Source organism: Lutra lutra, chromosome 4 (genome assembly GCF_902655055.1).
Source record: "Lutra lutra chromosome 4, mLutLut1.2, whole genome shotgun sequence".
NCBI lineage: Eukaryota > Metazoa > Chordata > Mammalia > Carnivora > Mustelidae > Lutra > Lutra lutra.
In genome coordinates, this window is record NC_062281.1 from 111,686,562 (window position 1) to 111,701,018 (window position 14,457).

Here is a 14,457-nt window from a genome sequence, read left to right on the forward strand (position 1 = left end):
TTGTAAAGTACATTCAGTAGTCTCACGTGGCAACTATTAAGGGTTTGGATTTCTCTATACACTAAAAATGATGCCACATCACTTTTAATATTGTCATAATGCAACATCATTATTAAAAAAAAAACAAAAAACACGTAACTCTCCCAACCTTCAGAATTTAGGTATCTAAAAACCCCCTTGGTAAAACTGGCAGTTTAGGAATTTCAGACAAGAGAGGTGGGGCACACAAGAGGTGAAGGACCACGGCTGGGAATGAATTTGTTCAAGATCTCATTCATTCAACAAACATTTACAGAGTACCTACTATGCACCAGAGGTGCAAGATTATAAAAACCATTAAAATATACTCCCTGATCTCAAGGAACTCACAGGCCAGAGAGGGAAAAAGCCTCATTATCCATCATCTGCTTATGTGCAAATGCAATAAAAGAGATACATAGAAGTAAGGAAGCAAGGAAAGAGTATTACAAGAAAAGGTGGTAGTATGGACAATCTCACCAGAGAAAGCCATAATGAAGTAGAGAAGTGCCATGACAGCTGAAGACTGATGAGAATAAAGTAATAATCATGGAGTAAAGAGAGGAAGGCAGAAGAGGCAGCTTCTAAGCTTTGTTAAGGAGTTTATCATCATTACTCCAGAGACACAAAGAACCCCTGAAAGGTTTCAAGCAAGAGAATGGTGTGATGAGACCTCCATTTTTTTAGTACACCATGATGATTTCCTAAAGCTGGAAACCAGGGAGCAAACTGCATGTAAAAGGCTATTTCAATCAGTTTCAAGAAGAAATGATGAGGGCATAAAATGAGGAGTGGCAAGGACACTGGAGGGGAGGTAATGGATATAAGTACAGAGGATGTGAAAGTGGTAGCACTTGAGAAATCTGGGAGGGAGAGTGAAGAATGACTTCAAATTTTTAGCTTGGTTGTCTACTAGTGGAAGCTGGTAGCGTTGCAGCTCTTTTTTCCCCAAGAGGCTCGGATTTACTTCACTAAGACACTGCCCCTTGTACTTGAAACATTTCTATCATCTTTTGAGGATGCACTAAAACAATGAGTAAAGCATGATGAGGTCTGAAACCACCAGAGTGGGTGAGATTACAGGGAGAAGAGGAAGTGGGAAAAGAGAAGTGGGCTAAGACCAGACTCTAAGAAACACCAACATTTAGTGGGCAGAGGAAAATGAACCACGGCAAATATAAAGAAGGAACAAGTCAGAGAAATACCAGGACACTTAAGAGAATACAGTGTTACAGATGACAAAGGATCAGTTTTAGGAAGGGGTAATGTCCAGTACCAAACAGAGCAAGTACAGTTAATTTAAGAAAAGGTCAAAACACAACCCTAGGATTTAGTAAGGTCCAAATTGTTTTTGTTCACCACTGCATATAGTCAGTCCTTGGTGAAATGCTTAGTAGAATGTCTCAGGACCTTTCACATGCTAATTTACATTATGAATTTCCAAGAAGATACAGTATGCACTGTATTCCAAACTTGATGGAATCCTTCTTTCATAGAACTGGTAGTATCTCATGGCCATTTGAGTTCCTTGTAAAAACTATTTGGGAAGTGCTGATAAAAAGATAATTATAGAACAATGTGGATAAACATACACACAGCAAAAAAACTGGAAGGAAATGTTAAAAGTGGCTGTTTCAGTGAAGAGCACTCAGTTGGCTGAGGAGAATGTCAGTGAAGGCTTCTTAGGGAGGTAGGCAGTATTATCTGAGACCTGGAAGTACAGTGGGAAAGATGTAGGGATTGTCAGGTGCGCATGTGTGTTTGGGGGGTAGGATGTCAGTGGAGGGTAATGATGGCCAAGAGTGTGTGAGGTAAAGGGAACAGCATACGCAAAGTCCAGAAGACAGGACACATCACAGCTTCTTTCAGTACCTGATGTCTAAGGAGAAGAGGTAAAAGAAGTTGCGAGGTGAGGAGAAGTGAAACTGAAAAGGTGACTTGAAAAGTCACATGCAGACCTTTAACTTGCAGGCAGCAGGGTAATTGAAACATTTCAAGCCAGAGTTAACATCACATTATAGGACTTTTTGGAACAGTAACTTTCACTGCAGTGTGTCAAAGACTTTGAAAGGGAGGGAGGAAGACCAGAGGCAGGCTACTGAAGAAACAACAGGGGAGAGGTAACAGTAACTATAATAAGATAGTGGTAGTAGGGTTAGAGAAAGTGAATAGAATGCAAAAAACACTTAAGAGGTTGAATCAAAAGGACTCAATGGCTGACAAGATGTAGCAGAGGACAAATAAGGGAAGATCAAAGATGAAAAGATAAGACTTCTGTGGTTTACTCAGCCATACTGTGAGGAAAGGAGAAAGAACAAAAGATTCATTTTTTCAAGATTTTATTTGACAGAGAAAGAGAAAGAGCACACAAGCAGGGGAAACAGAAGGCTCCCCACTGAGCAGCGAGCTCAATGTGGGGCTCAATCCCAGGAAGGACCCTGGGATCATCACCTGAGCCAAAGGCAAACACTTAACTGACCGAGCCACCTAGGCACCCCAAGATTAATCCATTTTAGGCATCCTAGTTTGAGAAAAACATGCACAACTGAATTTAAAGACAACAAACTGAGGACCAAATGGAAGAAATAATGATTAATATCTAGATAAAGCATTCATAAAAACCAATTCAAAAGTACTAAGACACCATAAAAATAAAACAGACAAAATTAGTTTTAAAAATAGCTAATAACAGGGATGCCTGGGTGTCTCAGTTGGCTAAGTGTCTGCCTTCAGCTCAGGTCCTGACCCCTGGGTCCTGGGATTGAGCACTGCATCCAGCTCCCTGCTCAGTGGGGAGCCCACTTACCCTGCTGCCTGCTGCTCTCTCCCTGCTTGGGCTCACCCTCGCTCTCTTTAAGTTAAAAAAAAAAAAAAAAATCTTAAAAAAAAGCTAATAACATTCTATCCTATGAAAATAATCAAACATTCAGAAAAAACTCTAGGATTAAGATGTTCATGGCAGCATCATTTATAGTAGGAAATATGGAAATCTAAATATGGAAACCTAAATCAGACAGAATATGCAGCCAAAAATTGTTTATGGATCATCTTTTTTTTTTTTTAAAGATTTTATTTATTTATTTGACAGAGAGACAGATCACAAGTAGGCAGAGAGGCAGGCAGAGAGAGAGGAGGAAGCAGGCTCCCTGCTGAGCAGAGAGCCAGATGCGGGGCTCGATCCCAGGACCCTGGGATCATGACCTGAGCCAAAGGCAGACGCTCAACGACTGAGCCACCCAGGTGCCCCTGTTTATGGATCATCTTTGATGATATGTGAAAATGCTTATGGAAATGTTAAGTTTAAAAAATACTTATCAGTGAACCAGGGGCTTATGTAGACTGTTGGCCAGGAGACAAAAAGTAATTCTACCTATAACTAGGCATTATAATCCCATCTATTAAACAGAATTTATCATGTGAGTAAACAATGAGAATGAGCTAAACTGAGACTCATTCTTCAAAACAACTGGCCTAGAGTATTAAAAATTATTGATATAATAAAAAAAACAAAAAAATTATTCTAGACTGAAGAGGCATGGCAACTAAATGCAATAGTTAAATTCTGTATCCAAAAACAAAGACAACTATAAGCGAGGTTATTGGGACAATTAGAGAAATGTGACTATTGCCAATATATTATCTAATAGTATTGTATAAATGTTAAATTTTCTGAATGTGGTGATAATATTGTAGTTATGTGGGAGAATATCCTTTATCTTAGGTGATACAATCTCAATGTTTTAGGGGTAAAGTGTCTTGATGTCTACAACTAATTCTGTAATGGTTCAGAAAAAATAGAAGGATGTATAGAGGAAAAAAAAAGAGCAAATGTGACAAAATGTTCATTTGTGATTGTGAATCTATGGGATGAGCAAATGAATACTCATTATGCTATTTTTGCAACTTTTCTGTAGTTTTGAAGATTTTCAAAATAAAGGGAAAAATAAAAAACATGGTAAGAACTAAAATACAGTCTAAGGGAGAATAATTTTGAACTTAGAATTTAATTTTGACAAGTTATCAATCAAAAATGAGAGTAAAATATAGATTCAGAAACACTGAATTTTTCTTGGAACAATACACAACTAAGCTAAAATAAGATAATGTAAAAGTCTTAAACACCAAAAAAAAAAAAAAGATGCTTAGTTACAGGCATCTAAGAATTGTAGTTTTTCATAGAAGAACATTAAAAGGAAGTACTGTTAACTACAAAGCTGCTTTCATGGGATTCTGACACATTATGGCATAACTAGAGGGAATATAAAACTTTATTGCTGGTATCTGGTATCATGTTTCTTTTCTCACAAAGTCAAGTGGTGCTTTCCTTAATTACTCTGATTTTAATCAAGCAAAGCAAGAAATATTACCTCCGTGGAGCAAAAAACAAAACAAAACCAATCCTCAGTTTCCTGGAAGTATGAATCACCATAAACATTTTTTAACACTATTATATTAATTAAGCCATTTTGGCTTAATTTGCAGTGAGACTTTAGATTTTATTTATATGCTACGGATCAATTTTAAAGACAGATATTTAATATCTGTTTTATCACATAAGTGAAGATATTAGTTAGATTGGTCCTAGATAGAAATTAGAACTACTTCTTAAACATATTTAACAAAAATATGATGAGATCAAGTTTTACTCTTAAATAACAAAACAAACAAAAAAAATAGAACCTAAGATTGTATTACCTTGTGGTAAATTTTTTCTTAAGATTTATTTTTAAGTAATCTCTACACCCAAGGTGAGGCTCAAACTTACAATCCTAAAATCAAGAACTGCACACTCCACCAAATGAGCCAGCCAGGATCCCCACTTTGTGGTAAATTTTCAAAAGATTAAGCAACATTACTGCCCATCACATCCCCTCCATTCTTAGGAGGAAAAGATGTAACCATTAAATCAAGTTAAGCCATCATTCAATTAAGTGCTTATCCCCATGAACATCTTTAATGGGTTACATGGTTCAAATAACTACAAATTGAACTAACAATGTAAAATAAAATCAAAAATAAAAAACCACCATCAACACAAACATCAAACTATCATCAACACCTAGGACGGAGCCTAAACTTGGTGTGATCTCTAATTAGTCAATTTATATAGCTAAATGAATTATTACGTACCACCCCTTATTTTATAAAAAGACTCCCTAAGAAGGGAAAGTATCTTATGTGGTAGAATTCATAACTGCTTTTATACATTATTGATAAAGTAGACCCATTATTTATTTACTTTTTGAAGATTTTTATTTATTTGTCAGAGAGAGAAAGAGTGCACAAGCAGAGGGAGCTGCAAGCAGAGGTAGAGGGAGAAGCACGCTACCCACTAAGCAAGGAACTCGATGCGGAACTCAATCCCAGAACCCTGGGATCATGTCCTGAACCAAAAGCAGGCACTTAACTGACTGAGCCACCCAGGTGTCCCAAGACCCATTATTTAGAATAAGCTATTATATCTGGCCCTCAGTGAGATAAAACTGTTTCAGGGATCTTAATATACCCTGGCTGCAACTGTGAAATGTTACTTTGACACTTCTAAGTCAAAATAATGTTAAAAGACAACTTGAGCTTTTAAATAATAGAAAAACTGACATCATAAATACCTGTCAGAATACTACCCGGAACAAGCCATTCTTTTTTCAACTTCAAACTTTGGTAGCTGTAAATGAGTTACAGTTCAATAGTGAATTTCTGCAGGTGCTATGATTATTGGGAAACAAGACTTCACACTTAGGATGAACTGGATACATAATCTAAAAAATCTGCTTACTAATTTATCCCCAAACATACTAACCAAAGCAAATGTTGAACCATACCGTGGAGGGAAGGAGATAAGTCATTCGTGGTACTGTCTGACACAAGTTTACCAAAGATAATATATTTATCCTGATGTTTCTGGGCATGGGCTAGTGACTTCAGAAAACACTTGGCGTTTTGAAGGCACTGTCGCCCCCCCTCACAGACAGTTAGCAGCTCTCAGGGCACTAAGGGCTATCCTGCAACTGCCTCAGCCATCTTTGTAGGTGAAGGATGCAAAGGATCAGAGCTTGGGTCCAGACTTTGGAAATGGTTGCAGACTATTTACATACTTAAACTCAAAGATACAAGGAATAAAAATCTGGTGCTTTGCTTCTCCGGGTATATTTCATTTTGCAAATACCAATTTTATGTTTTATGTTTCCAACAACGCAATTCACACACGCTGGACTTTCTATCAAATCTTTAGTCATTTAACCAATTTATTTGTGAAAAAATTGGACATTTTCCCCTTTGTGAGAGATACAGTCCCACAACTGTATTAACAAAACAAAACAATAAAGATCATGTTAAAAAAATAAGCAAACTTCAAAAAACCATTTAAAAGTTCTATTTTTGACAATACAAATACTTCATCTATGTAACTCTTTAGCTCTTAGCCTCTAACAGGAATGTTTATAAACAATCTTTTAATAAATACATGGTAAGAATTTAACAACAAAACTGGAAGTATTCTAAAATGTTGAATGCACTTTCAATTCAACCAACTTAAATGGTCTGCACTGAATAATACACTCATTAATGTCACACTCATTAAAATTTGTAACAAAAGGGGCACCTGGGTGGCTCAGTGGGTTAAGGACTCTGCCTTCCACTCAGGTCGTGGTCCCAGGGTCCTGGGATCCAGCCCGCATCTGGCTCTCTGCTCAGCAGAGAGCCTGCTTCCCCGCACCCCCACCCCTGCCTGCCTCTCTGCCTACTTGTGGTCTCTGTCTGTCAAATAAATAAATAAATAAAATTTAAAAAAAAAATTTTTTTTGTAACAAAACTGTATTTCCACATAAGGATGCTTCAGAAAGCAATCCACTAATAATATTACAATTACTTTCATCAGTAAAATGGTATACAGTAAAATGGGTTACAAAAATGGTATATAGGTATAAAATATATACCTACTAAATTTAATCTGTGGAACTCTTCTATAGTTATGAGAAGGTATGGACTCTTTTGGGAATCTCTCTTGAAAAATGGAGAGTCAAAGAAAATTCTGCAAACAACTTCAGGGTGTACACACCCAAGTTAAAAACTCCTGATATATGGGGCACCTAGGTGGCTCAGTTGTTGGGTGTCTACCTTCGGCTCAGGTCATGATCCGGGGGTCCTGGGATTTAACATGTCATGATCCTGGGGTCCTGGGATCCAGCCCCGCATCAGGCTCCCTGCTCAGCGGGAAGCCTGCTTCTCCCTCTCCCACTCCCCCTGCTTGCATTCCCTCTTGCTGTGTCTCTCTCCGTCAAATAAATAAAATCTTAAAAAAAAAAATAAAAACAGAAAACTCCTGATACAGAATCACACACCTTTATGTAATTTCCCTTAACTGTGTATGAATCAAATAGGCAATTTACTAGGCTCACCCTGGTTTCAGAGCATATTCAAATCCAATTTCAAGAAAAGCTTTTAGTAAATTATGATTAACCTGGCTCATTTAGAAGGGTTCACTTCTTCAACTGTCAAAAATGGCAACAAATCTGTTCTAAGTTTTTGAAAAGTCATTATCTCATTATTAGTTTTGGTTATAAATAAGAAAATTGGCTAATAAGGCTTACAAAGACATCATTAGCAGAAAGACGAAGCAAATAATTTAGCAGAAAGATGAGGCAAAATAATTTTACTAACATTGTTGAACACTAGAAGAAAACGAAAGATGATCAGGTCAGTATCATTGGCCAAGGATCCAAAATACTGTTCAGACTGTGAAGTATGATGATACAGCCTCAGACACCTGACAGAATGAACCACCTACCAGTGGAACACACACACACACACACAAAATACCAATCAGCAATTTTATTCCCTTTCTTAAAAAATGTTTATAAGGGCAGTCTGACCAATTACAAGTAAAGAAGCAGAAAAGGGAGTGCCATTTTAAAATTTCTACAACTATAATATACTTTCTTCATTTACAGCTAGAGTAGCTTAAAATACAAACACTGTAAAAAAATTATCCTGACTTTTCTGTAAGGCAGATGTGCTAACCACTACACCATGGGACCATCCTGACTTTTCTGAAAATATAAATATCCCATGTGTATGTGTGTGTATAAAATCAATAAAGGAATACATGCAATTACCACAAAAAATTCAAAAGTATGTGCTAGCACATACTTTTTTTTTTTTAAGAACTTAAAGTGTGTTTTTATCACTCTGAATCCATATTAGGCCCTATAAGATTCAAAGGTGCATAAACAAATATTGTATTCTAAAGAGGTGTCCAATGCTTTTAGAATGGAAAGTGCAACATAAGTGTATAAAGATGATAAATAATTATACCCACATGTCCATAGTTCTCAAGAAAACCTTCCATTTATTCAATGTGCCCTCTTAAAAACTTACTGACGTTTGTGTAAAATTGTATTTTGCTTTCAAAAACAAGCCACGAATTCACAACTTTAACAAATAAAACATAAAAATCTCTTCCAAATCTCACAGGATTTGGAATGAAAGCATCTGCTGTAAAGTGAATCAAACGAAACTCCAAAGAGGTAACAAAACTGAACTTTACCTTAAGAAAAAGGAAGGTGTGTTTCCTGATCAGAACTCTTAATCTTTTGCAGAGAATATGGATCTTAAAAATCACTTGCTTTTATATAATACAATCCTTTGTTGCTTCTATTTTGTAGATTTTATATAGAAGTTAAAATATCAAGTCCCTATGGTTAACAAAAACAACCAGTATTCGTTCATGCTATTTCTCTCCCACATAGTTCTAACCATCTTCATCAAAAGGGCCAGACTATTCACAAATGATTTAATCAAAATAATGTTCTAATTATTCAAGTACAACAAAAAGATCTAAGGACTTGAAGTTTCTTTTCTCATTACATGTCAAAGCTATGACATCTAATTAATTTTACAGTTAGCTAAAAGTATATTCTGAAATTGCTGCACATGTCCCAAGCTTTCTAAATTTTAGCATATGGATTGGGTCCCTATTCTGAAATGTCAAAAAAAAAAAAAAAAGTCATTTATTTCAAATGGATTCGGCAAATCCTCAGTGGTGGCCTAATTATTGTACATATTTAGCACTATGCAAGCTGTTGAACCGGGCTCCAAAAATCCAAATATATATATATATATACATATATATATGAATAAATATAAGGATGAAATAGGAATCGTTTCTACACATTTCTCAACAAAGTGTAACACGTATTTTACCTCTGCATTCTATTTCAGAACGTAATGTCAAAGAATACAACAAAGACTGGAGAGTAGCAACGGAGAAATTTCAGCATAAAAAAGTATAGTCGAGTTAAATTTTCAATTAAAAATCCTACGTCCCCTGCTGGTTAACTACAGCACACTGCATAAAGTTTATTGTGATGACAACTGTTTCTAAAAAGCACAATTTTTTCTTGCCCTCTGTCTTCCTTTCAAAGTGTCTTCTAATCCTCAGGCCATGATAACTCTATTTGGCGTCTTTTATTTTAAAATAAACAAAGTGAGTTTAAAACAAGAGGGTGGTTACTTGGTTACTGTTCTTTGGAAACCAGCGGATTTAAGTCTAGGCCCCTGGTGTCCTCCGTCACGCTTCTGACTCCGCGAAGTAAAGAGGAAAGCCCACCTTCTGACAGTGTTTACCACACTGGAAGGAGCTAAGAGCACTGACCCAGAAGGAGGTGGAAGAAGAAAGTGAAGGCACTGAGGGGCCCCAGCGGGGTCGCCACGCCAGATGCCACCGGGTTAGCAGCATATGGGAGGCCAGGGACCGCTCCCAGCATCTTCGAAAGGGCCGCGGTGGAGGCGGCGCAGGGCCGAAGGCGAAGCTGCGGGGCCGAGGGGCGCGGCGGTACCAGCACCACCCGGGCGACGCGAGGGGCCGGCCGGCGGAGAGCCGGGCGTCATTTCCAGCCCGCGGCGGAGGCGCACGTGGGAATCGAGGCCGCAGGGCCTCCAGGGGCCGCCGAAGGAGAGGGCGGCAGGTGCGGGAGAGGCAAGCGGCTTCCCCAGAAGGACGGGCCCCGGAGGCCGCAGGCCGGGACGAGGGAGCAGAAACAAGAAGGCCCAGGAGGCTGAGACACCAGCACCACCGACGGGGTGGGGGAGGACGGGGACGCTCGGGCGGCTGGTGGCGGCGGCGCTGGGGGCAGAGCTCGAATGGGGGCCCCGAGGGACGCTCCCCGGCGCGGTACCCCGGCTCACCGTGCCTCCGTCCTTAATGATGATCTTCTTAGCCAGCATGATACTGCGGTTCGCGGCCCGTTTCTTCTTCTTCCCCTGGGTCATTTTACCATCCTCGATTCCTGGCGCTGCTGCAGCCACTCCCGGGGCGGCCGGCCCCAGCGGCGAGTGCCGTCCCGCCACTACTGCCGGGCCGAGCCGCTCGGGGCGCCCGCCGCCATCTTGAGGGCCCGGCCTGCCTCCGGCGGCGCGTCACATCGTGCGATCCGCGGAGGAGCCCGCCCCGCCCACGTGACGCCGCCCCGCCCCCTCGGTTCCTCAGCGCTCTCGGGGCGGGGAGGGAAACCCAGGGGGAAACCACTAGGCCCGCGGCTGGTGGACCGTTGTGCTTTTCCGGTTCCTCAGCTCGCTTAGTCCTCACAACAGCCCTGGGCGGTAGGGACCCTTCATTCCTTCATTGATTAATAAATATAAGTTTCTAAAAGTTACCTGCTTGTGGAAATACGGCTGATAAATGGTTGCCCTGGAAATCTGACCAGGCCCCCTCAACTATTACCGCTATCTCTGCGTTCTAATCAAGACGTGAACCGAGGGAACAGTTGAAATCGTTTTCCAGAAGTAGTGGGTAAGGATAAACTGATTTTTCAGAAACAGTATTTTGTCTTCGTGCTCAGCCCCTACTCCTCCTACCCCCACCCCGCCCACACCCTCACCCCCGGCTCCCGGCTCAACAAGAGCGTGCGTTTCCAGCAGTTCCCCAGTCCCAGGACCTTTTATTTCCTGCCAATAAAAACGTACATAAACCTATGTTACGCTTTGTAACCCACTACTTGTTTTACTGTATTGCTTAAAAATTAATGGGGGTAAAATTCTAGAAATGACAGTTCACACAAGTGAAATACGGACTACAGATTAACACAATGTTAAGTCTGATTTTGATAACTGTACTGATAAGAGAATATCCCTTATCTTAATAAACTGAATCTCAAGGAGTGAAGGTATGTGATGCATGCTACCTGCTCTCAAATAGGAGAGAACATGTTTGTATATGGGGGGGGGGCGTTAAGAGTGACAAAAGGCAACTTGTTAAAAATAGTGGTTTTTTGAATATGGTGTTTTTTTTTTAAGATTTTATTTATTTATTTGACAGACAGAGAACACAAGTAGGCAGAGAGGCAGGCAGAGAGAGAGAAGCAGGCTCTGCACTGAGCAGAGAGCCGGATGCGGGGCTCGATCCTAGAACCCTGGGATCATGACCTGAGCCGAAGGTAGAGGCTTTAACCCACTGAGCCACCCAGGCGCCCCGAATATGGTGATTTTAAGATATTTTCACAAATTCAATGATATACTTTGGAAGAGATGGGGTCTCATTCTCCCCTTCAGTGTGGAACTGGCCTGAGTGACTCTTTTCTAAGAGATACAGCAGAACTGACAGCAGTGACTTAAGCAGGTAGGTCATAAAAGGCATGAATCTCCCTGCGAGGTCTTTTCATTCTGGGCTCAAGTCTGGGGAAGCCAGCTGCCATGTTATGACACTCAAGAGCCTATAGCCAGGTCTCTGTGTGTCCAGGAACTGAGGCCTCCTACCAACAGGTAGGTGAGTAGCCTTGGAAGCAGATCGTCCAGTGCTGGTTAAACCTTTAGCTGACTGCAACCCCTGCTAACCTCCTGACTCCAATATCAGGAAATCGTGAGCTTGGACCACCTAGATTAGCCACTCTGGATTCCCTCTCAGAAACTGTAAGGTAAAAAGTACTTATTTTAAGGCACTGTTTTGGGGTAATGTATAATATAGCTGTAGATAGCTAACACACAGGGTAAAGGGGATGTGTTCTTTGTACTATTGTTGCAACTTTTTTTTTTAAAGTAGGCTCCATGTGGGGCACAAACTCAGGACCCTAAGATCAAGACCTGAACTGAGATCAAGAGTTGAGGCACATAACCAGCTGAGCCACCCAGGTGCTCCTATTGTTGCAACTCTTAGGTAAGTTTGAGATTATTTAAAAATAAAATGTTAAAGGATAAATTTGAATTTTCTGTTCCTTCTATTTCTATATAGAAGAACATTTGACTAGAAATGGAAAACAGGGGCACCTGGGTGGCTCAGTGGGTTAAGCCTCTGCCTTCTGCTCAGGTCATGTTCTCAGGGTCCTGGGACTGAGTCTCGCATCAGGCTCTCTGCTCAGCGGGGAGCCTGCCTCCCCCCCACCCTCTCTGCCTGCCTCTCTGCTTACTTGTGATATGTTAAATAAATAAAATCTTTAAAAAAAAAAAAAAAGAAAACAAAGGTGTTTTAGCTTGATGGCTAGTTCAAGTTACATTTTCCCATTAACAAGTAAACTCATCATTTTTTTATTATTATTATTTAAGTAGGCTCCACATACAAGGTGGGGCTTGAACTGAAGATCAAGCATGGCATACTCTACCATCTGAGCCAGCCAGGATCCCCTCATCATGTTAAAAAATATTCTCTTGCTGAAACATTTAATTGAGCCCCAACCTGAAGCTCCTTAGAGAAGGTCATGACAAGATTCATAACTAAATTCTTAGGAGCTTGTTTTGGATGAATGTAGATGGCTGGTTAAGATAATTTATTATGTGGTTACTCTGACTTTTCATAGCCCCTCAGAATGATACTTCATCGAGTTAGACCAATTTTACCATCCCAAAGAACTGATTATTAGTCAGTCAAAAAATATTTTTGAGTACCTGTGTTTGTCAGTGGTTTACTAGACACTCAGGATACATTCATACATGAAATCGTATTTATCTTCATGAAGCTTAATTATATTGGGGGACAAACTTATGAAACAAACGTAAAAGGAAGATAATTTCAGATTGTGGCAAGTGCTATTGGAAATAATGTAATAAAGAGAAATTTAACACACTGAATGTCCAGAATGTCCCAGGCTTTGAGCTTAGAGTGCAATAGTAAACAAGAGAGAGCAGTCCTGTTCTAACAGACCTGTCGTGTATGTATTTGTGGCTTTGTATATGATTTAGGGTTGTGAAGATTCACAAACTTTACATTGAGTGGTTAGTATTTCAATTAGGATTCTTTGGTTACAGTCAACAGAAACTAGCACTGGCCAGCATAAGCAAAAGGTAGTGATTCTGAAGGATATTGGGAATCCCCCAAAATAATGAGAAGGCCAAATATCAGTCTTGAAAACAGGTAAGAACCAAGGTGGAAAGTTCATAAGAACACTTCATGAGGCACCTTGGAAAATACAGGGATTCCTTAGAGAGAAGAGCAAGTGGCTGAAGCTAAATATTACTAAAGAAACTAAGATTGTATCACAGAACCCAAACCTCAAAATGCACCATTTATTAAAGAAACTGCACTTTACTATATGAACAGAAGAGGGCTTTCTTTAGCTGTAAAACTGAGTCACCCACATCCCTTCACACCCTGCCCCTCCCACCCCATAGAACCACCTTTTTCTTGCTGATGCAGGAAAATCCAGAACATCTTACCAGGAACAGAAAAAGCCACCAAAACCCCATACAAGGCTACTATTAAAACGGAAAATAAAGACATTTCAATTAAAACAAAATACTACCCTCTAGAAAATATGAAGCAGAGGAAAACTACATACAACACTCCAATATGAATTAAATATCATTAAATATACAACTGCAGATGTGAAAGGATGCAACATATACAAGATTTAAAACCCACCGGGAAGATGAGAGTAGATCAAACTCAGGCAGTATACTGAAAAAAAAAATCATCTAAAAAATGGAATACTATATTACAGTGTCCCCAAGAAAGACATAATGAAGGTAAGAAGCATGGAGGAGAAGCATAAATCAGTTATTAGAACAAAAAGAAAAGAAAAGAAAAGAAAAGAAAAAGGGTCAGAGAGAAGATGACATGGAAAAAATTATCTGGGCTTCCAGACAAAAGCCAACAGCAAACAAAATTAACATTTCCAAAGAGAAAAATATCAAGTGGTGCCAGAATAGCAATAAAACTAAACAATGCAACAGCGGAGCAACATTCTCCAAAAAATTCAAGAAAGTCTGAGTCAAGTATTTTTTAATATCTAGTCAAGCTGTACTTAAAGTATCTAGATTCTAGCGGCACCTAGTGGCTCAGTCCATTAATAACTGCAAAGAAACCTTAAATTTTATTCAGTATGTTTACCATTAGTAATATTGGTATTGTACTACTGAAAAATATACTATATAACAAAACATATAAACAAATATATTGTGACTCAGAACAAGTATTTTCACTGTAAAAGAGATGCAAATACAAAACTAAAAAAA

General features: G+C 39.5%; 1 protein-coding gene across 2 annotated transcripts in view; it reads right to left on the reverse strand.

The window, feature by feature from the left end:
• MFSD14A (major facilitator superfamily domain containing 14A) overlaps window positions 1-10,441 on the reverse strand; it is a 38,587-nt gene extending 28,146 nt beyond the window's left edge. The window contains exons 1-2 of one of the 2 annotated variants that reach the window (XM_047728059.1): window positions 10,204-10,438; window positions 8,564-8,711 (exon numbers count right to left, since the gene is read on the reverse strand). Coding sequence is in view for 1 of the 2 variants with exons in the window: in XM_047728058.1 (XP_047584014.1) it covers window positions 10,204-10,287 (84 nt within the window). In the remaining variant the exon portion in view is untranslated. Of the gene's footprint in view, window positions 1-8,563; window positions 8,712-10,203 lie in introns of both variants that reach the window. The other variant, XM_047728058.1, reaches the window with a different exon arrangement.
• Between the last annotated feature and the right edge of the window lie 4,016 nt (window positions 10,442-14,457).